The sequence below is a fragment of the Colletotrichum navitas genome (assembly GCF_030913465.1).
Source record: "Colletotrichum navitas strain CBS 125086 chromosome Unknown LY79scaffold_15, whole genome shotgun sequence".
Taxonomy (NCBI): domain Eukaryota; kingdom Fungi; phylum Ascomycota; class Sordariomycetes; order Glomerellales; family Glomerellaceae; genus Colletotrichum; species Colletotrichum navitas.
In genome coordinates this window covers 469,288-489,336 of record NW_026850561.1, presented here as the reverse complement: position 1 = coordinate 489,336, position 20,049 = coordinate 469,288, and the positions used below count along the sequence as shown (strand labels likewise).

At 53.2% G+C, this 20,049-nt stretch overlaps 9 protein-coding genes across 9 annotated transcripts; 5 read left to right on the top strand and 4 right to left on the bottom strand.

The window, feature by feature from the left end:
* Positions 1–1,127: 1,127 nt before the first annotated feature.
* LY79DRAFT_546860 (P-loop containing nucleoside triphosphate hydrolase protein) lies at positions 1,128–3,541 on the bottom strand. Its single transcript, XM_060557272.1, has 2 exons — positions 1,465–3,541; positions 1,128–1,385 (listed from the first exon to the last, which is right to left on the bottom strand). Exon 1 carries the CDS (start codon positions 3,365–3,367, stop codon positions 1,502–1,504), a length of 1,866 nt encoding a protein of 621 aa, XP_060416614.1. The 5' UTR covers positions 3,368–3,541; the 3' UTR covers positions 1,128–1,385; positions 1,465–1,501.
* Positions 3,542–5,499: 1,958 nt separating this feature from the next.
* LY79DRAFT_602950 (uncharacterized protein) lies at positions 5,500–7,152 on the bottom strand. The gene is made up of 2 exons (XM_060561859.1): positions 6,498–7,152; positions 5,500–6,428 (listed from the first exon to the last, which is right to left on the bottom strand). Exons 1-2 carry the CDS (start codon positions 6,856–6,858, stop codon positions 5,938–5,940), a joined length of 852 nt encoding a protein of 283 aa, XP_060416613.1. The 5' UTR covers positions 6,859–7,152; the 3' UTR covers positions 5,500–5,937.
* Positions 7,153–8,719: 1,567 nt separating this feature from the next.
* On the top strand, positions 8,720–9,904 carry LY79DRAFT_546849 (short chain dehydrogenase). The gene has a single exon (XM_060557271.1). It carries the CDS (start codon positions 8,964–8,966, stop codon positions 9,777–9,779), a length of 816 nt encoding a protein of 271 aa, XP_060416612.1. The 5' UTR covers positions 8,720–8,963; the 3' UTR covers positions 9,780–9,904.
* On the bottom strand, positions 9,905–11,088 carry LY79DRAFT_546848 (methyltransferase domain-containing protein). The gene is made up of 2 exons (XM_060557270.1): positions 10,942–11,088; positions 9,905–10,863 (listed from the first exon to the last, which is right to left on the bottom strand). The coding sequence occupies exons 1-2, from the start codon at positions 10,962–10,964 to the stop codon at positions 10,035–10,037; spliced, it is 852 nt and encodes a 283-aa protein (XP_060416611.1). The 5' UTR covers positions 10,965–11,088; the 3' UTR covers positions 9,905–10,034.
* A 171-nt stretch (positions 11,089–11,259) lies between these two features.
* On the top strand, positions 11,260–12,278 carry LY79DRAFT_102314 (transmembrane adaptor Erv26). Its single transcript, XM_060550634.1, has 3 exons — positions 11,260–11,558; positions 11,627–11,860; positions 11,922–12,278. The coding sequence occupies exons 1-3, from the start codon at positions 11,489–11,491 to the stop codon at positions 12,254–12,256; spliced, it is 639 nt and encodes a 212-aa protein (XP_060416610.1). The 5' UTR covers positions 11,260–11,488; the 3' UTR covers positions 12,257–12,278.
* Positions 12,279–13,443: 1,165 nt separating this feature from the next.
* On the top strand, positions 13,444–13,722 carry LY79DRAFT_510772 (uncharacterized protein; the record flags this gene model as incomplete). Its single annotated transcript, XM_060554193.1, has 1 exon — positions 13,444–13,722. One exon carries the CDS (start codon positions 13,444–13,446, stop codon positions 13,720–13,722), a length of 279 nt encoding a protein of 92 aa, XP_060416609.1.
* Positions 13,723–13,981: 259 nt separating this feature from the next.
* On the top strand, positions 13,982–15,712 carry LY79DRAFT_546843 (short chain dehydrogenase). The gene has a single exon (XM_060557269.1). The coding sequence runs from the start codon at positions 14,409–14,411 to the stop codon at positions 15,471–15,473; it is 1,065 nt and encodes a 354-aa protein (XP_060416608.1). The 5' UTR covers positions 13,982–14,408; the 3' UTR covers positions 15,474–15,712.
* Positions 15,713–15,826: 114 nt separating this feature from the next.
* LY79DRAFT_546842 (uncharacterized protein) lies at positions 15,827–16,685 on the bottom strand. Its single transcript, XM_060557268.1, has one exon. It carries the CDS (start codon positions 16,667–16,669, stop codon positions 16,292–16,294), a length of 378 nt encoding a protein of 125 aa, XP_060416607.1. The 5' UTR covers positions 16,670–16,685; the 3' UTR covers positions 15,827–16,291.
* Positions 16,686–16,808: 123 nt separating this feature from the next.
* LY79DRAFT_510854 (dynamin family protein) lies at positions 16,809–19,499 on the top strand (the record flags this gene model as incomplete). The annotated part of the gene is made up of 2 exons (XM_060554202.1): positions 16,809–18,821; positions 18,882–19,499. The coding sequence occupies 2 exons, from the start codon at positions 16,809–16,811 to the stop codon at positions 19,497–19,499; spliced, it is 2,631 nt and encodes an 876-aa protein (XP_060416606.1).
* Positions 19,500–20,049: the final 550 nt, after the last annotated feature.

The window sequence follows — 20,049 nt, the reverse complement described above, 5'->3', positions numbered from 1 at the left end:
GCTGTATCTGAGATGCCGCTAGGTTAGATGTCCTGGCCACCTCCATTTACTGCTTGTTTCGGTCACCTGTGCCGAGGCGTTGGCAATGAGCAGATTTGAAACCGCATTAAGTACATTGACCGCTTCGCCAGCGCCTATGATGTTATTGGTGTTATCGTTGGTCTGCGGATCATAAGATACCCTATCGGCCTAGCAGATTCCGCACCGGTTAGCGAGACTTGACTTTTCGGCGTTGCACTGCTTCACTGCGGCTTTAGCAGAGCTTCTCAACACAGGCGGCACCTTATTCGCAACGAATGGGCTAGTTGGATGGCAGATGACAGCCAACCATACTTGTATCAGACAGCATACAATGGTAGAGCCCTTTCTTAATCTGGCAAGCAATTTTGTACGCAGTTCCATTGGCGAAGAAGATCGTTAAAATGAAACCAACTAGCTTCTCAGTTCTCTCACGCCGGAGATCAGAACCGTCGGTCGGGGTTCAATTCGGCTACTGACGTTTGGTCACGCATCCAGAGCTAGTAGAACTAGCGAGACGAACAATGTTGTCTAGCAATGCGGCGCCTTGCACAAGCACTGCAGCGTTATAAGAGAATTGGGTTCTATTGATGTTGGTGTAGTTGGTCTTAACGTGAGCTCCGTCGTACGCAGCCCAATTAAAACTGTGAATGAGTCCAATTCCGGAAATATGACCTAAGTCTTCTCAGCCCATATGGAACAGGCGGGGTTTGCAGTGTATCGCTCGCGACGAGCTACTATGTTGAATAAGCAAACGTTAGAGGATGCTACAAGTAAGTTCAGTTTCATCATCCCTCAAGCGCAGCGTTTCCCGGTGCCGGTTACTTACTTGACTAGCATTGCCATTGGAATTGTGACTGTAAGTTGGCAGGGACTGGGCTGTAATTTCGAAGGAGTGTACTTACGTGTATTTTAATACATGGTGAGATTGTTGAATGAGGCAGTAACAGGTAGACCCACGTCAGGTTTATAAGACCTTGCTGTCTAAAATGTGTTCATGACCTTCATGGTTAGGGTCAGACTTTGTTGGTGGATTTTCAGCTGCGAAATTAGTCAATGGAGTAGCGAGATGCCCGGATATCTTCATAGTATTATATTTCTACCAAAAGCCTTCTCTTGTGTTCAGTACTAGATATGATGTTTAATTTCAATATGTAACTTGGTGTGGACTGCTCTAAGTCTACTGGATGATGAGAATAATAAGTGCTGAGAATATTGTAGAGCCTTGTTCCTTCTAAAAGAATGACTCTTTTAACCACTAATCTTAGCACCCGTACAGATGCTGCGCTTTCAGAGATTTCACCTGATTCTCCTTATTGGTTCTCTTTCGCTATTTGCTCATGATTTCGCCTCAGAATATAGTTTGTCTACATGTCATGTTAGTGACTACCTGTCTCTAGTCGATGCAGGTTGTTCCCGCTAACTTGTCTGCTCAACCCAACATACCCTCAAAGATGCTCCCTAGCGCTTGATCGAAGGTTCGTTATTCCTCTGTTTTTTCAACTTCCCTTTGATTGATTTCGCCGTCCAGCACATATTCCGCGTCTTTGGTGCCATTTACGGTGCCCTGGCTCTTATCGCTCTGGTTGTAAGCTCCCTTTTTGGGCACTTCTTCAACCTGAGCGACTTTTGGCGTGGCTGCATCCTCCTTATTGTCGCCTTCTTTTTCTGCATCCAAAGCCAGAGCTTTAAGTGCCTTCAGTCTCTTCAACGCCTTCTTCTTTTTCGCTTTACGCTCCGCTGACGCTCTCTTGTGCTTTTCTGCTTCATCCATAATCACCTTCTCCTGAACAATCCAACTCGAGATGCAATCAGTCGCTTTCTCGGGCGAGTTCCGGTGATGAAGCAAGTAGCCTTGTAGTTGTGCTGGCGTGAAAACGTCGTCCGGTATCTGGCTGCTGAACCTTTCCGCGAGTTGGCCGATATTATCTACATGGTTCTCTGGATACTCAACACCCTTCTCACTAAAAGTGTTTTCGTTCGATACATATGGCCGGTACATGCGCTCAAACATGCCCTTGGCACTATGTCGTGAAATATTTCCTAAATATATCATTCTGTCAATCCGGCCAGGTCTAACCAAGGCTCTATCAAGTTTGTGAGCCACGTTGGAGGTCATCAAGACGATTCGACCCTCCTGAGACGCGACCCCGTCCAAGACATTCAAGAGTCCCGACAGAGTGCAGCGACACCTTCCGAAGGACCTTGCACTCTCCTTGTCACTGTCGCTGTCGCTGTCGTCAGATGCAGTATCCTCTGGGTCGAACTTCTTCCGGTGCTGTAATCCGATTGCGTCGATATCTTCTAGCAGCACAATGCACTTCGGTGGAAGTGCTGCGAAGAGATTCTCCAAGTCATTATCGTCTCTGATACTTGGGATATGAAGTAGGTAAAGTTCAAGGTTGAAGTAGCTCGCAAGGGCGAGAGACAAAGACGTCTTGCCCGTGCCTGGTGGTCCGTGGAAGAGGTAGCCTCTTCTGTAGGGAATACCTCTTTCGGTGTAAAACTTCCGCGTCTTCTGGTTAAGATACATTTCTATATCGAGTACGAGTTCCGTCTTTGTCTTCTCATCAAAATGCACAGTCTCCAGTGGCCTTATCGGGCGAAGAATGGTCGTGTCCCAGGATTCCTGGTTGTATTGATTCTTTGTCGCTCTGACTGTAATGAAAGCTTCGCGCTGCCTGTCCGCGAAGTCTCGACAGTTATTGAGAAAGTCCTTGACTGGTTGGATGGAACGCCCGAGTCGTAGGACCACCAACGGCTCATCGCCTTCGGGGGCAGCGGAGTATTCGTCAGGAATGCCGGTGTAAACAGAGCGGTTAGTCCTGGTAGATACTCGTCGTACCATGAAAAAACCCCCTTCATACACGAACCAGGTCGTACCAAAAGTCGGTAGGTACTGAACGGGAACCCTCTTCTCGTGATGAAGGTCATCACGCTCGACTGGCTTTCGATAGTACCATGCCTCGTTCTGGATTACCTCGGTCCGTGCGGTCAAGACGCGAGTCCCTTGCCTGGTGAGAACATGAGCACCCAACCAGTTCAGAACCTCTCTATTGAGCTTGTCATTGGCCCCTATAGAGATAGAGGCGGTGAAGAACCGCGTTATCCACCAGTAGATTTGGGTTCCCAGGTTTTGAAGGCCGGTCAAAGCCCTCGGGATGTCTCCGCCGAAAGAGATGAGAAGAACTATCGTGGTGAGATCAAGTCTGAGCCATGTCGAAAAGAATTTAGACAGCGTTCCGAAGCCCGGCGCAGTGCGATCCAGAAATTGGTGGAACCCTTGAGATGTTGGATCTCCGCCGCCAGAGAGAAAGGACGCTTTAGTGAGCCTAAGGATGTCACTCATGACTGTGTTCTTGGTGTGGTAAATGGTGACTATTATGTTTCGTGCGAGCGATTGGGTTTAGCCTTGCTCTTATGAAAGGCCGTTTGTGAGGCAAACAGGGAGACCATGCATAAGATCAGGCAGAAAGTGTGCTGCCTAAGTTCCCTTACGGCTGCCAGCTTACCCTTAACTCACCATCGGCAGCCGCACTGCTGCACTAGTCGCCTCAGAATCTCGAATGTGGCTGAAATCTATTTGTTGAGTCTACTGCAAAGCTGACCTCGTTTGGTAGCCAATCGTTGGAAGGACAGCCAAGAATCGTGAGACGTGACGATAACCAATCAGTGACCGGTTATACTTTTCCTGCATATATATCCGTTGGAGCCATTCCGTAGTATAGATAATGATAGGTTGTGTTACACACCTGCGGAACATCAGACTTGGGGCTTCCACAATATCGTCTTGGTACGGTGTGCGAATTCTTACTTTGTTGGCCTCCGCCGAAAGCAAGTCACCAAGTCAAATTGCAATAGTAATGAGCTAAGAGATTCAGAGAGTAAGTGATTTCTCACTTGAGAAAGAACACTAAAATGATGAGAAGTTTAGCAGATTTGGATACCAAAGCCTTCCTACAGTACACGTCAAACGATCTCGAACTCTGTGGTCTCGCCTTCTCCTGTCTTTAATGCTCGCGGCCATAATAGAGCCATTCCGACCCGTATTTACCTCGTCAATGTGTCATCGACTGGCTGAAGAAGCAACGCCCAGTGAACTTCCTCAGACCGTGCGGCTTCAGAGATATCCACACAAGCGTCCTATTCAAATCAGCCGCAATGCCGTAGTATACGCCAAATGTAGGAGCAAAATCTTACAGTATCCCCATGCCCGCAGTCGGCGCGTCCGCATTCGCTTGCTTCAACGGATGTGTTATCATCACCGTCTTTAACGACACTTTCTTCGAAGGGGCCATCAGAATCTTCATGAGATGCCACCGGCGTCATCCTTGATGGATAGACCTCGAGAGGGAAATTCTAATTCCCCTTCTGGCTGGCTGAGTCGGCACGACTCATGGTGATCCAGGCAGTTGTGCAGGAACATCCGTACAAGGCCGCTTGGTTCTTCTGGGCTTCCCTGAAGTATTGGAGGCCAGCCGACGAAGGGGCTGAGCGTCGGTGTTTCTGTTGTAATCGGACTAGAACTGAGTTCGGGTTCCGAGGGATCTTTCACACCAGTCAGACAACATGCATCTATGCCAATAACACCAATGTGGCAAGCGCACCTTCGTCCGCCCAAATTGAAAATTCCAAGCCGCATCCTCCATGACCAAATGGATCACAATAGAAATCGACGAGTGACATACGGTTCTCTTCACCATGCAGTCTGCTCTTTCCTAAAGCCACCCGAATCTCAAACGATGAATCGTTTGAGTCTGGGAGGTCGAGTGCTGATTTATAGTGGGCGTTCAGGAAATGATATATCTTTCGGCATAGCCGACAGTCCTTTTCCGACTCTCGTATACCTCTTCGCTCATCTGGATTGCACACATAGCCTAGATATATGCCTGTAAACTCACGAGGCCTCAACGTGTGATAGAAAAAGTCGCGACAGGTGCCGCAGGATTCCATGACACAGTTCAATCGTCAAAAGTGGTGAAAGACTTTGACAATATAAACACGGGTCAACCAAGAGAGAGGATTATGCTGGCGCCCAAATGCCAATAGCTTCGTGCGAAGTGGACAAATCGAGGTCTGCGAGGAAGAATGCTAGGAGCTGACATGATGAAAAGGAGGGGTTAAGAATCGAGGGACACAACGACTAAGACATAAACCCACAGGCAACAGAGATTTAAGCGATCTGTATGTATTCTTGGTCAGGCAGCCTGGGCTTCAAGTGCTAGCCCGACGGTGCCGACTATCCGGTCAGCCGGCCTGGCCGGCTGCTGGCGTTCTCACGGTAACTATGTGGACGTTATCTCAGCCAGTAGGCTAAAATAGCTACGCAGACAACATAATTATGTAATAGACCCCTATTCGGCTAATGGCTTCGTTTGGGCACTAGTCTTCTGCGAATGTGCCTGGCTTACCCACATTCCTAGCTCAACTAAGTTGCGCAACCGAAGGGCAGCGGGTGATCTGGCTGCACCTGAACCACAGAGCGGCATTATCTGGCGAGTTCCTTTGCGATACATCTAGTATACAGCTATATGAGACTTAAAACTATATAGTTATCAATACGACTAGATCGCAAGCTTCGGCATTCAGATCAGTGCTTGATGATGAGTTACTTGAAGGATTAAATTAACTCATACCGAAATTCTTCGAGCTGTCGATCTCGCAACTATAAACAATACATCAATTTCTTGATCGTAGTTGATGGCGAAGAATGAGAGAGCTAACTTTGCATCGAAAAATGCGTGGGAATTGTATACATACCAAGTACAATGTCACGAATAAGAATGAGGTACTTGGGCAAGAAAGCGGGCCCACAAACATACAACTATGGCTGGCTTCACTCAATCATACACAACATCCCCGTTCTGTTAACGTTTCGCTCGAGAAAGTCTCAATACTACAACGAGAAACTGCAGTCGGCTATAAAACAGACCTGGGGGCATTCCAGTGTTTCGGCTCAGCAAAAGTCACGTCTGAGTTCTCCATCTTCAGCCCGATCTGCCAACGCCCGAGACCCGGCCAGAAGTTCTCGTGCTCGCCAACGAGATTCCCTTTTTCGTCTGCTTGCCGAATGTCGAACCATCCCAGGCTCGCCCTTCTGCAGCTCTGACCGGGCGATATGCTGCACCATCGATCTGTCCCAGGCAACTCACCTTGACTGCCGTCACCCTCTGGAAGCGGAGGCTGAACGAGGGTCGGGTCCACACCCATGTACTTGAAGATACCAAGCGAGAGAGGGAACGATGGGACGTATGGGATGGGCTTAAAGGTTGCTTGGAACAGCGGAGTGGCGCTCGCGGATGCTTCCTTGACGTCACCCGACGTGTCATGGGGGAAGACCTTGACGCTTGTGCTGCCGTCCGCGTTCGTCTTCCAGTCGAAGGCGGCGAGATGCTTTGGAATATTCCAGTCTGGTGTTCGATGTCAGCAGCGTGCGCTGGTTAGGCTAACCTCTTCGTCTCAGAATCACTGCGACTCACTCTTCCGGCCATTCCAGCAGGTGTACTTTTGAGAAACGTATATTCGTGTGATTCTTGCGTTCTTTTTCTTGATGCGTTTTCCATTCTCCTCGACGGTATACTCATGAAAGCCCGGGCACAGAATCAATTCGTCATATGGACCAACAGGACTCTCGGTATATCGGATAATCTGGATCATGCTGATTCCGCCCAGCGGCCTGCTGCCTTCCGGGCGGATGAAGGACGAGTTCGCTTCGAGCGGGGAGTAAGTGATGGTGGGCGGGTGCACTGCCTGCGGTCCGGAGACCCAGAAGCTGAAGAGGTAGATGTCGCCCTTGAGCTTCCACGGTGCTGGAACAGGGGTGATATCGTTGGGCGCCATGTTGACTCTCGTTACGGCAGACCAAGAGACCCACAACAATTCCAAGCTTAGGACAATAGAGTGCTTACACAGCGATGCTATCGACCAATGCGAAGCTTAGAAGCGCGGTGTAGTTGAATCGTGAAATACGGGGCCGGTTGTTGGAAAATGAACGATGCAGCGCGTTGTGGGGGGACCAGACGCGCTATCTGTACCTTATATTCACCAATTATCCGCGCCATGCCCCGTAGGGAGCGCCGCCTTCAGACAAAACATGGAAACGGGTAGCCGGAAAGGTGTATGGCTTTTTCGAAGGTGACGTTCCTCGCCCAAAGAGGCAACCGAATCGTGCGTGGGCTGACAAGTACCGAGGCCCGTGCGAAGGGGGCAAGGGCTCACCCCGCAAAGAGGAATATTGATGGTAACGCCGCTTTCACGTGCACTCCATAATTCAAGTCAACAGAACGTTCTATGTTGTATCTTAAAGAACCACTTGACATAACCCAATATGCTGCAAATGAACAGTTGAAATCTGCATCGTGCGGTGGTTCCTCCCCTAAAAATAAGTTCACGACTGTGAGAGGGTGCCTGCCTTGCACACCTGTATGATCACGAGGGGAAATGTTCTAAATATCAATTATTGATTATTTCATCAACGAAAAGTCATCTTACACATATCAAAGTTCCATCAATTGAAACGGCTTGTGCCAGGTTGAGAAAAGTATGACGAGATTTTTGGCACAAAAACTTGACGATGTGTTGTTGCATTTAGCCTGGTTGTTCGTATTGATGCATCCTCACTTCCCGAGACACCTTTGGGCACGCTACTCCAAATTGCCCATTATCACACGCCATCACCTGCATTAGAAGATAGTATATGTGACTGGACTCTTGGCATTGTATAGAGCAATTGGGTTTTAACACCGGCCAGAAGCGATCTCTATCGGGTCATACATAACGTAATTTCCTCATACCAGGCAAACCAAGTTAGATCGATCTACCTCATTTGGGGGGGCTTGATGATAAACGCAGCAAATATGGGGCTGGACGGTGTACGCTTCTTTGACTGAATCCCCGCGCTGGGACTTGCTAGCCGAAGTGGATCCGGGAATTGGGATCATGCCTCTCTGATCGGATAATGATACCCATCGATCTATCTCTCCGGTCTGGTTAGCAAATCAGAGGCACTCTTGACACCTGTTATTGTGTGACAAAGAAATAATAGCCAATAGCCATGTGAGAAAAGACAGATAGGTTCGGGTATTTGAGATGAAGTATGCGGTGTGAGAAACCATTCTCTCTATACACCTATAAGGGAGTTCTTGGTCAGAGTCTACGGTCTATAAGGCGATCGAACTCAATTTGGGTGGCTGTTCTCTTTCTTCGGAACAACTTTCATGTTAACGCATAGTCCACGCCAAGCTATGGTGTCCCATCTCATGCAAGAGCTGGAGGATAGGAGGTACATCTATAAAACGAACATCCAACAGGTACGCTTCCAAGTTTCCGAGCTTGAATCTCTGTGATCTTGCACCTCGATTTTATACGGAGATACAGAGCTGTGGGGGGGGGGGGGGGCGGGGGTTCTGGGAGGCTTGCACAGGGACACGACGATCTTGGAATACAGTAGGAAAACTCAGTGTAAGCATTATGTTCAATACTCTTAGCATAATAAAAACACAAGATTCCTGAACAAAAGCACAGAAAGCACGCTAGAGGTATTCATACCGTAATTCTATTCACATGCAGCCTGGGTAAAGTGGAAGGATTGGATTCCATTCATGTAGTCCGGACGATTGTTCGACGTCGTGTCAAGGTAAATTCCTTGGTTATCGGATGACCAACGAACCGGTGTAACCTCATTGCTTACCCCGGATGAAAGGCCGAAGATCCCCGACATTGAAACAATACTTTTGGCCAACCATTCAGTACATTGGGTTAGGGGTATTGACCCCAACTTCGCTGCGGCTGTTTAAGAGGGCAAACAACCTCCCTGCAGTAATGTTTCGGAAACTTCAAGTACATAAGGGCCGGGAATATCCCACCCCATTTTTGCCTACGAACGGTATCAGACAGTCTACAACACGTTTCCCCGCATCCGGCAGCCAATCTTTTGACGCGAAACCATGCCGGCAGCTTCGGCCATCTATCCTAGCCTGAACGGCAAGACTGTGCTCATCACCGGCGGTGCGGAGGGTATCGGAGCCGCCGCGGTCGAGCGCTTCGCTCTTCAAGGCTGCCAAGTCATCTTCCTCGACATCGCCAGGGCCTTGGCGCAGAGAACCATCCAACATGTCATGTCACTTGCCAGCGAGACCGGTGCCAACCCCAACACCATCAAAGCACCCGTGTTCTACTTTTGCGACCTTTCCAACTTGAGCGAGGTTCAAGCCACAACCAGCGAGATCCTCGAAAAGTACGGAACAGTCCATGTCCTGGTCAACAACGCGGCACTCACGGGCCACAAGGCAAGACTCAGCACTGGAGAGGTCACCTCCGAGGCGTGGGACATGAACATAAACACCAGCCTGAGGCACGTCTTCTTCCTGACGCAGGCCGTCCTTCCCGGGATGAAGCAGGCCGGCGGAGGCAGCATCGTGAACCTGGGCTCTATCACGTGGCGCATTCCTGACCCAGCCACGCCAGTCTACGGCGCCTGCAAGGCCGCGGTCATGGGCCTCACCCGCGCCCAGAGCAAAGAGGTCGGCCCGTTCAACATCCGCATCAACAGCGTCATGCCGGGCGCCATCGCCACCCAGAGGCAGAGGGAGGAGGTCTTGACACCAGAGTATCGCGCCGAGGTGATGCGGTCGCAGAGTCTGCAACGTGATTTGGTGCCGGAAGACGTGGCAAAGGTGATTGTTTTTCTGGCTAGTGACGAAGCAAGCGGTATAACAGGTAGTAGTTATGTTGTTGATGGAGGTTGGTGTAGCGACCCTTGAGATTCCTCAAGGTATACTCTCGACTCGCGGTCCCGTGACGCAGATATACATACACAACCATCTTACTAGAGGCGTCTTCCTGACAAAGGGTGAAATGACAACTGCAATACAATGCCAGGTAAGGGGTCAACGAATGGTCGACTGAGGGTATCTGATTCGCATTAAATCTCTAAAGTAATAGCAAAGTTTTCCTTGGTCCCTGTAACGCCATGCCATGTACCACCCCACAATCCACTGTTCCGAGTCTTTGTTCCTTTAAAAGGCAATTCTGCGTTTCCGTCCGGTATACTTGGAGGTAGACTTAACGACCTTACCTTTCCTTTCCATCTGCTCCTTCTTCTTGACAATCCACGCCTTGCTTCCCTTCTTGATCTCACCCTTGCCGCTCTGCTGCGCATTGGCCTTCCTCCGCGCGTCCTCGACGTCGACGTTGTCCATGCCCTCCACGACGTTGGTGATGTCGCCGCCGCGGCCGCCCTCGGCCGTGCCGCCGACGGTGAGGACGAGGTAGATCTTGACGTTCTTTGTCTCCGGGTCGTCCTCGAGGAGGCCGGCGCCGAAGCCGGCCTTGACGGCGGCCTGGGTGATCATGTTGCGCTGGGTGTCGTTCTTGGGGTAGAACTGACAGACGGCGCGGCCGCCCCTGCGTAATGAGGCGTAGAGTCCATTGAAGAATCTGGTGAGGCGGCCCTCAGGGGAGGTGTCGCTGCTCTCGGCGTTGCAGAGCCACTGAATGGCGGAGATGCTGATGGCGGCGTCGAAGGAGCCAGCGCGGAAGGGCACACCCTGGCCAATGTCGGCAAGGAGTAGGTCGCCCTCGACGTCGCGCTGCAGAGCGATGTCGAGCATGGAGGGGGAGACGTCCATGCCGATCCAGGTGTGCGGCCCGCCATCCTCGGGGCCCTCGGCGGAGAGGATCTCGCCGGACAGACCGCTGCCGCAGCCGACGTCGAGGATGAGGGAGGGGTGCTTGAGATCGAGGAGCTCGAGGGCGCGGCGGGTCATGGACGCCTGGATATTCTGAATACGGGAGCTCGTCGTGTACTTGCGGGCTTCGGAGTCATTGTAGTGAATGTCGGCCGCGCTGAGGAGAGGGAGGGGGAGAACATGTCAGTTGGTTCCGTTGCCGTGGAGGGGTTTAGGGGAAGGAACAACGGCTTACAGTGTGTCCTCAGGGCGCGACATGATGGGCAGATTCTGGCTGGCGGTTGGCCGTGGTTGTGCAAATGGGAAGACTCCTGTCGTTCTATGAATCCGTACACTTTGTCGTCGCGCCGGCGCATCGGGAAATCGGGCGGTGAATTTTGTGTCGTGGGAAATCCTCAAATTTCGCAGCTGGGGGGGAGGGGCGGCTAGTTATCGATAAGATAGGTGTTATCTTCGCTATCGATAAGGATTCCAGCCTCTGGTGGGGTCGGATTCGGATCGGGTCTCCCTTCAGTATGTGACGGATCAAGACATTGCCCGAGAACCCGGCGCAAAGGCCACGCTTGCGAAAGAAACCCGACGTGCTGTGTGGCCCCCAATCCCTCCCTCCGCCCACCGTCATAGCTCCGGTGCCATTGCGGGTACAAGGTAGCTCTTCCGTGGTTCAAAAGTAATTAATATACATCATCGCCGTCGTCCACCGACGGTTGCCACATTCTCGTCTTGAATCCCATCTCCTTCATGCCACGCCCTGCGGACCCTCACAACTCAACAACGTCGCCATGTGGATTCTACCTTTAGTCGGCTACCTCGGCTCCATCGTGGGCTTCTGTTTCTTGACCCTGGCCATCGGTTCGTCTTAGTCCCAGGCCTCCCTTGGACAAGTGCAAATGAAACCCGCGCTGACACGCCTTGAATAGCTTCGGGTCTGTACTATCTTTCGGAGCTCGTCGAGGAGCACACCGTGCTTGCGAAGCGCCTGCTCACGAAGCTGATTTACTCCGTCATTGCCCTGCAGCTGTTGCTGTGCATTGTCGACGGGTTCCCCTTCAAGTTGACCCTCATGGGCGTTGTCTCCCATGTCGTCTATCTCGGAAACATGCGACGGTTCCCCTTTGTCAGATTGACGGACCCTCTATTTCTCGCATCTTGCGGTATGTGCAACGATATCCATCGGCTTGGTTGGGAAGCTCCAGACTAATAGCAGCCTTTTAGGCCTTGTCCTTGTCAACCACTACCTCTGGTTCCGCCACTTCTCCGCTGCCCAGCAAAGATCGTACTCCAACATGCACTCCTACCACGACCAGCCTGATATCCCAAGCTTTACCGAGATCGCCTCATACTTTGGCCTGTGCGTGTGGCTGATCCCCTTCGCCCTCTTCGTGAGCTTGTCCGCGAGCGACAATGTTCTTCCAACAATGGGTAGCGAGGATCCCCTGCGGGACTCTTCCGGCAAGAGCAAGCGGCAGGGATTCGTCAAGTCCATCGTTGATACCGTTCTCGGCGCCATGGGTGAGGTGTTCAGGACGATTGGCTGGGAGCGCAGCTGATCAAGGCTCGTTGGGCAAGTGCGCCAGGATGTATAATACGACACTTAGATGGAGCATGTCATCTGTGTAGTACGGTGGCCATAAACCGCCATTACGAAAGGAGTAAATGTCCCTCGAATTACGGCAGATGAATAGATACCCGGAGAGTCCCTCCAACTGATGTTGCTTGTTTCGACTGGCAACTCCGGCACGAAACTGCCTACTGGACTGAAATGGCCCGACATGTATACGCGGGCTTTTTGATACGGTGGCTATGCAATCTGGTGTGACCTGACTGGGACTTTTTTTTTCTTCCAAAACGGCCTCGAACAAAAAGTGCCACCAGTCCGGCCAGCCGAGCACAAACAACCATGTCGTCTGGTCGGTCGTGTTAATCCATATCATCGTTAACATGAGATCCTCAGTCTCTAGACGGCGATGTGCACTGAAGTAATGCAGAGGCAGCCAATCATTTCAAAGAAAACAAATGGACACTGCATAAGCGAGATCCTTCTCGGCCTGGATCTCTGGGTTTCAGCAGCAAGAGTCCCGGACTATACCAGACTACTACCTCAGTTGCCTACCCAGGCATTCACGGTTGCCACGTTCATCATTACACCAGAGACCTCATTACAAAAGGACCATAATGCCTACACGTATGGGCGTGTACCTTGCAGTAGCTGCCGCAGGTACGTAATAAAGCGCACTTGTTCCAAGACCCTGGCTCTTGGACATGCGCGGCTCTTTTGTTCGGGTCATGTTAAACCACCAAACCACCAGCCCGACTGGTGAGTCCCAGCCATCGTCGTCGGCCTCCATGGCAGTGCACACCTACCTATCCACCACGCCCTGAGCGAGATGCATCTCGCGTTTTTGATGACGATGGTAAATAAAAGTACTGCAAAAGGACCCCGCCGGCGCGATATGGAAGTTGGGGAGTGTAGACCGCCTCGCACTCCTCATTCTTCGTTGAATGAGGAAGAGGAAGAGGACGTGGAGGACATGATGATCTCTTGGGCCCGAAGCATTGCTTCCTCGGTGCTCCCAGTTGGCGATTATAAGAATCAAGGACGCTCTCTCGCTTTCTTGCTCCTTCTGCTCATCATCAGCATCAACATCCACGTTCAACGTTCCACTTCTTCAGCTACCTTTGAGGCCCAAGAGCGACAAAAGCGCAACTGTCTTCACCTATTTTACCTCTTGCCACAATGTCCTCAGACCAGAACCACCCCAACTACCAATACATCTCCGTCCCTCGGCCTCGACAGGGTCAGACGCCGCAGACTTCCGCATACCAACAAGCCGACGCGTCCAGCACACTCGATTCCTGGCTGTCGGAAGACCCTTCAAAGGCGCCGTTTCACGCCATCGGCTCGTTCCGACCCGCGGGTGCCACTTCCGGCAGCAGCGCGGGCATGTGGAGTTCTGCGCAGGCCCCGAGCAGCACCGGAGCGACATGGGGCAGCGGACCCGGCCGTCTGAGCTGAGGACCGCCTCAAGCTCCAAAACAGAGAACTAAGGCGGTCGGGCACGAAAAGCAGTGATTTTTCTTCTTTTTTGGAACGGGATATGATTGTCATGGATTACTTGTGACATATGCTTGCGGCGTTGCAATTGGACGATTCCGCATCGCATGGGCTCGGCTGGGAGTGGGCGTGACATTGTGGGCAATTGTAGACTATTGTTGGAGCTGGGTCGCAGAAAGAGGACCACTTGAAGATCTAATTGAACCTCATTCTTCAATTTCCAGCAATTTCTCCATAGCCAGCCGTGCATGAAATTCCTGATGCCTCCGTTTACCTGCGCGGCATTACAGTTGTTAACTCCGTACCATCGGCGTTCCACAAACCCCATCGTGACAAGCCCGGAGTTAACATATGGTGCTAGGCCGGGTGTAAGGCCGGGTGTAACCACCGTGTTAAGCGTGAGAGAATTGAATACCAGGAGGCTTCAAGCAATAAAAGATGCCCATTTTCCTGAGTTATTTTCCCATATCACAGTAGCATCCGTACAAACGCTTCAAGATCTCGAATCAGAACCTAAGTTCAGGCCTGTCATCCCAGTAGCATCCGTACAAACGCTTCAAGATCTCGAATCAGAACCTAAGTTCAGGCCTGTCATCCCAGCCCGCAAACTGGTCTTAAAAGGCATAGCGTCCATCAACCGATCCATCATGGCCCCTCTCATTTACAACCGGGACACCAGGGCCAGCGAACTGGTGCCCCTCTACGCTCCTCATATCACCGGCAAGACCATCCTCGTTACGGGAGTCTCGCCTGGGGGCCTTGGTGACTCTTTTGTCAAGCAGGTCGCAGTCGCCGAACCGGCCATGTTCATCCTCGCCGGCCGCTCACCCGACAAGTTCCGGGAGCTAGTCGCGGACCTTGCCACCGCACACCCCGAGATCAAGGTCAAGTCACTGGCCCTCGACCTCGCGTCCTTTGCCAACGTCCGCGCCGCTGCCGAGACGGTCAAGTCCTGGGCCGATGTGCCGCACATCGACGTCCTCGTTAACAACGCAGGCATCATGGCCGTGCCGTACAAGCTCACCGAGGACGGCTTCGAGAGCCAGTTTCAAACGAACCACCTCGGCCACTTTCTCTTCACGAACCTCATCATGTCCAAGATCCTGGCATCGGCGTCGCCACGCATTGTCAACGTCAGCAGCATGGGCCACAGGCTGCACCACATCCGCTGGACGGACTACAACTTCAACAAGGGGGAGCACTACGACAAGTGGATGGCGTACGGACAGTCGAAGACGGCCAACAGCCTGTTCTCGATCGCGCTCGCCGAGAGGCTGGGCTCTACTGCCAGCGGCCTGACGACCCTTAGCCTGTGCCCGGGATACGTCGGCACGAACCTCGCCGCGCACGAGGCGCACGATTTCCCCGGGTTCCTGGAGGACCTACGCAAGGCAGAAGTTCTGGCGGGGTCGAAGTGGATGTGGGGGATGCAAGGCGTCGAACCCAAGGATTTTGACCAGGGCGTGTCGACGCACGTGTTTGCGGCGTTTGCGCCGGAGCTGAAGGAGAAGAACGGGGAGTTCCTGGCGAATTGCCGAATCGCGGACCCGTGGGAAGAGGAAGTCTTCCCGTGGGCAAAGAGTAAGGTCGATGCGGAAATGCTATGGGCTTTGAGTGAGAAACTCGTCGGGCAGGAGTTCAGATACCGAGATGCTGGAGTCGGACAGGATGGCACACGTGCGAGACGAGTAAGAAGTCAGTGCTGCAGTTGAGGTGCATAATGATAGGATTATGTAGATATGAAGGGAAAAGCATCTGAGCGTTACATGACAACGTTTGAAGTTGAATCAACGTCGCAATGGGCAAAGTCGTTGATGGATCTGAAACTCAAGCTGAGAGGTGAGGTCGAGCCACAGAAGAGAGAAGTATACCGGTATTCCAGGGCTGCGTTGCCACAAACGGCGGACATGTTTAGTGTACCAACCACTTGCACAGCCACACAACAGCGAGGTCTTGATTGCTTATTCATCAAGGTGATGTGGCTGAAGGTGAATTGCACCGCCACTCCTTCCTCGCTTCACCTGCTGTCCCTGGAGGCCGGCTCCCGGTGGCGAACAAACAACCACCACCTCTCTCCCTCCCTGGAACCAACTTGGCGGGCCTCGTCGTACTTGATTGGAAGACAAGCGTCCCTCTCACTACATACGCGTACGCTTCGTCATGCGAGCCAAGCAAACGATTATGTCTCGCTATCCGAATCGACAAGCTTGAAAAAAAGGTGTGCCTCCAAGGAAGAATGAGGCTGTGCTAAGCCGAGCTGTCGACGTCATTCATCGGATCTTCTCCGTCGCAGTGGTTTTTGCGTCCATGCAACTTGGGATCACCTTTCCTTTTCCCTCTGCTTTTCCAAAGTATCTCCGCCCTAGAGACTGGGCCGAGTCGCTCTATTGGTCTCGGCTTTGCTATCCGATGCGAGTCACAGCCGAGAATGCTGTACCTAATCGTAGCTATTCTCGCCGCATCCATGGATGACTGAGAGGGTCCAAACGTGCGGGTGTGTCGTTCACTCTGGGCTGCCTCAAGCCAAGCATCATCCATGAAATGCCAACTCTATGGACAGGCCGGACCAGCGTACTCCCCGGTGGCAACTCGAAGACGCAGGCCAGGCTTTGCGCTTCCCCCACGCCCCTCCAAAGATCGTCACTGGCCCTGTCATATGCGCGCTGACGACGCTTCTTTGCGACGACCCGGAGGCTGGAGCCCAGATCCAGGCACCCGTCCATGGGACACACAGCACACACAGCCCGAAAGGACATGTGATGTCGGGTCTAGATGGACGCCGTACACGGCCTGCAGACTGCCAGCTTGCGCTTGGCTGCAGCTGCGTAATTCCACATAAGCTTAACCCGAGCAGAAAGCAGGCCCCCCTCTTTAAAAGCATGTCTCTCCCCAACTTGACGCCCGCCATTTGCCTTTGAGTCCAAGAACTCACTTCCGCGAAGCAAACCTACCTCGCACTCTTGCCCTACGTGATGGGATCATTGTACGAGGCTCCAGCTACAAGCCGTGATCGCTCAACTAACGCCTTATTCAGACCAGAACGCGACATGGCTCCGAACATCGACTCGGCGCTGGGCACGGCCGACATGGCCAACGAGCAGCGCGGCCTGCTCGAGCTCATTGACAAGCTGCAATTCGCCCAGCTTGACAACGTCAAACTGCCCCAGATTGTCGTCGTCGGCGACCAGTCGGCAGGAAAGAGTTCGGTACTCGAGGCCATCACTGGCACACCATTCCCGCGCGATGCTGGCGCATGCACGCGCTTCGCGACCGAGATTCGCCTGCGTAGGTCGAATGAGGCGAGCCTCAACGTCTCCATCATCCCCGACAAGAACAAGACCTTCAAGGAGCAGGAGCGCCTGAAGCAGTTTGGCGGCGCCGTCGACACCGACATGTCGTTTGAGGCGCTCATGAAATCGGCGGTGGACTTGATTGCGCCAAAGAACATCCCCGGCAGATTCGCTGCCCGCGACATCTTGGTGGTTGAGAAGAGAGGCCCCGACATGCCTCTGCTCACGCTGGTGGATCTGCCCGGACTTGTCAAGAACGCCAATAACGATCAGTCGATGGACGACATCAAGACCATCGAGACGCTTTGTGACCGCTACATGAAGAGCTCGCGCACCATCATCCTCGCCGTCGTCGGCGGCAACACCGATTACGTGCAGGCGCCCATTCTCACAAAGGCACGCCACTTCGACCCCTCTGGAAGCCGCACCATTGGCGTTCTCACAAAACCAGATCTCTGCGAGTCCATCGGTCTCGAAGATAAGTTCATTGAACTCGTTCAGAACAAGGACAAGCAAAACTACTTTAAGCTCGGGTGGTACGTCCTCCTCAACCCTGGTCCCCGCGATCAGGGCCAGCCATGGCCTTCGGCGCGCGAACGCCGCCAGCGCGAGGAAGACTTCTTCGGCCGCGGAAAGTGGCGCGCGCTGCCCAGCTCAATGTGCGGTGCCAACGCCTTGAAGCAAAAGCTCAGCGTCCAGCTGCAGCGTCACATTGGCCGGCACGTCAAGACGCTGCGCAAGCAGATCCAGAAGGCGCTTGACGACTGCGACACGGAGCTCAAGTCCATGGGTACCGGCAAGGACACGGTCGAGGAGATGCGCATCGAGCTCGTCGAGCTCTTCTCGTCCTCCAAGGAACTGGTCATCCCCGCCGTCTACGGTTTCTACAAGAACCCTCCCCGCAAAAACTTCTTCCGTGCCACGGCCGACCCCCGCGGCACGCCCGCTCAGAACCTGCGCGCCCGCGCTATTGAAGAGAACGAGAAGTTCTCGCAGCGCATCCGCCAGAATGGGCGCAAGTTCGGCTTCTCTTCCTCGACGGCACCCGGGACAGCGGACGGCGTCACCATTAGCGAAAGTAGCAAGAGAGAGTTCGTAGGCAGGGAAGTCGAAATGCTCCTTCGCCAGATCCGCGGTTCCGAGTTCCCCATGGACCCGAAGCCCCGCGCCGTCTATATGCTCTTCCAGAGCTACTCGGAGAACTGGCCCAAGCTCGCCCAGGAGCACAAAGACAACCTCGGCGTGGTGTGTAACGAGTTCCTGAGTGAAGTCATTGACTTTGCGTGGCCACAGCGCATGCGCGAGCCGCTGCGCTACCAGTTCTTAGACGTGCAGATGAAGAAGCTTATGGCGGACGCGCAGCAGGAGCTCGAGCACCTGACACAGGACATGAACCTCGAGATTCAACCCTATGACCCCGAGTATGAGGAGCGCCTCCGGAAGTGGCAGATGGAGTCTACCAAGGACGGCGCCACCTACACAGAGGCGCAGGAGGTGTGCGAGAAGATGTTGATCTTCTACGAGCTGGCGGCCAAGACCTTCATCCGCAACACCATCACCCAGGTCGTTGAGAGGCACCTGCTGCAGGGCATGTACGGCATCTTCAACTCGGTGGAGATCTTGAACATGCCGAACGATATCGTCGAAGCGATCGCAGCCGAGAACAAGGAGACGCGCGACCGCAGGATGACACTCAAGACGCAGAAGACAGCGATTGAGGAGGCCCGCGACATCTGCGCCAGCTTGGCCATGCGCAAGGAGCTCCGGATGGTAAGTCCACACCCGTCGTCCCCTTCCACGAAGCCGACGATGCTAACAGACGTCCCGCAGTACGCCGACGAAGACCGCGACCTTGAGGAAAACAGTTCTGACTCGGACGATGATAAACCCCGCCAGCCGTCGGCACGGAAGCCGGTCAACAACAATTCCAGCGCCAGCCCAACCCGGGAAGCGCACCGTTCTACGCGCTCCCGAGACGAGCGTGAAGAACGTCGGGAGCGCCCAGCAGCAGTGAGAATACAGCCCTCCGCCGCCGAGTCCGCGGCGACCAACGGCAACTACTCCTACGCCGGCCACCAGACACCCGCGCAAGCCCCCGCTCCCCCGCAAACACCCGTTCCCCCGCAACCTCAAACCCAGGCTCCCGCCCTTGCCCCCCCGCGGCCCGAGCGGACGGATCTCCCGCGTACGAACACGGGCAACTCCGAATGGGACGACGAGTACTACAGGGCCCCGACGCAGCCGCCGTCCCAGGCGCCTCCCCCGCCTCCGCGCCCGCAGAAGCTGAGAACGGAAGAGACCGCTGCGGACGTGTACAGCCACCGCTCGGCGTCGTCGGTGTCGGAGCAGCAACAGGCCAACGGGTATGGCAGCTACCAGGACCCGAATGAGTATCCGCCTTCGTCCACCAGGCGGGTGACGGCCAAGAAGCTGTTCGGTAGAAGTTAGATGTGACTCGAGACGGGCTTCGTGTTAGACCCCTCCCCCCCCTTTTTTTTTTACCCTCGTCAACGGCTTTGTGTTATTTTGTCTTATTTACCAAGCGATATTGGGGTTCACCACTTTGGGGGGGTTCCGCCGACGATAGAAAGCGATTTCATTTGGACACGGGTCAGGAGACATGCGTTTTGCACATGAACGAGGTGTTAAGATGGATGCTACGATGCCAAATCGATAAATTGCATGGCTGTTCCGGCTTCTTGCGTAAACTTTCCGTGACTTTCTGAGGAAGTGTGATTCAAATAAGTGCCCAACACAAGTTTTGGTCGAGGATGAGTTCTCAAGAAGGCCAACGCCATTTTTCGAAGTTATTAGCAACCGCAGTATTTTCGTGAATGCAATAAACTTGTTCGCTGCAGGTAGGCCCTTCCCCCATACACAGCACTTTGGCCGCAGGTAGCAAATGGATGTAGGTACTTGAACGTCGGTTTGATTGGTCATCAGTTGTCATTATAGTATACAGGTAATTTTTGCTTTTCTCCCCCTCCTCCCATCCCTC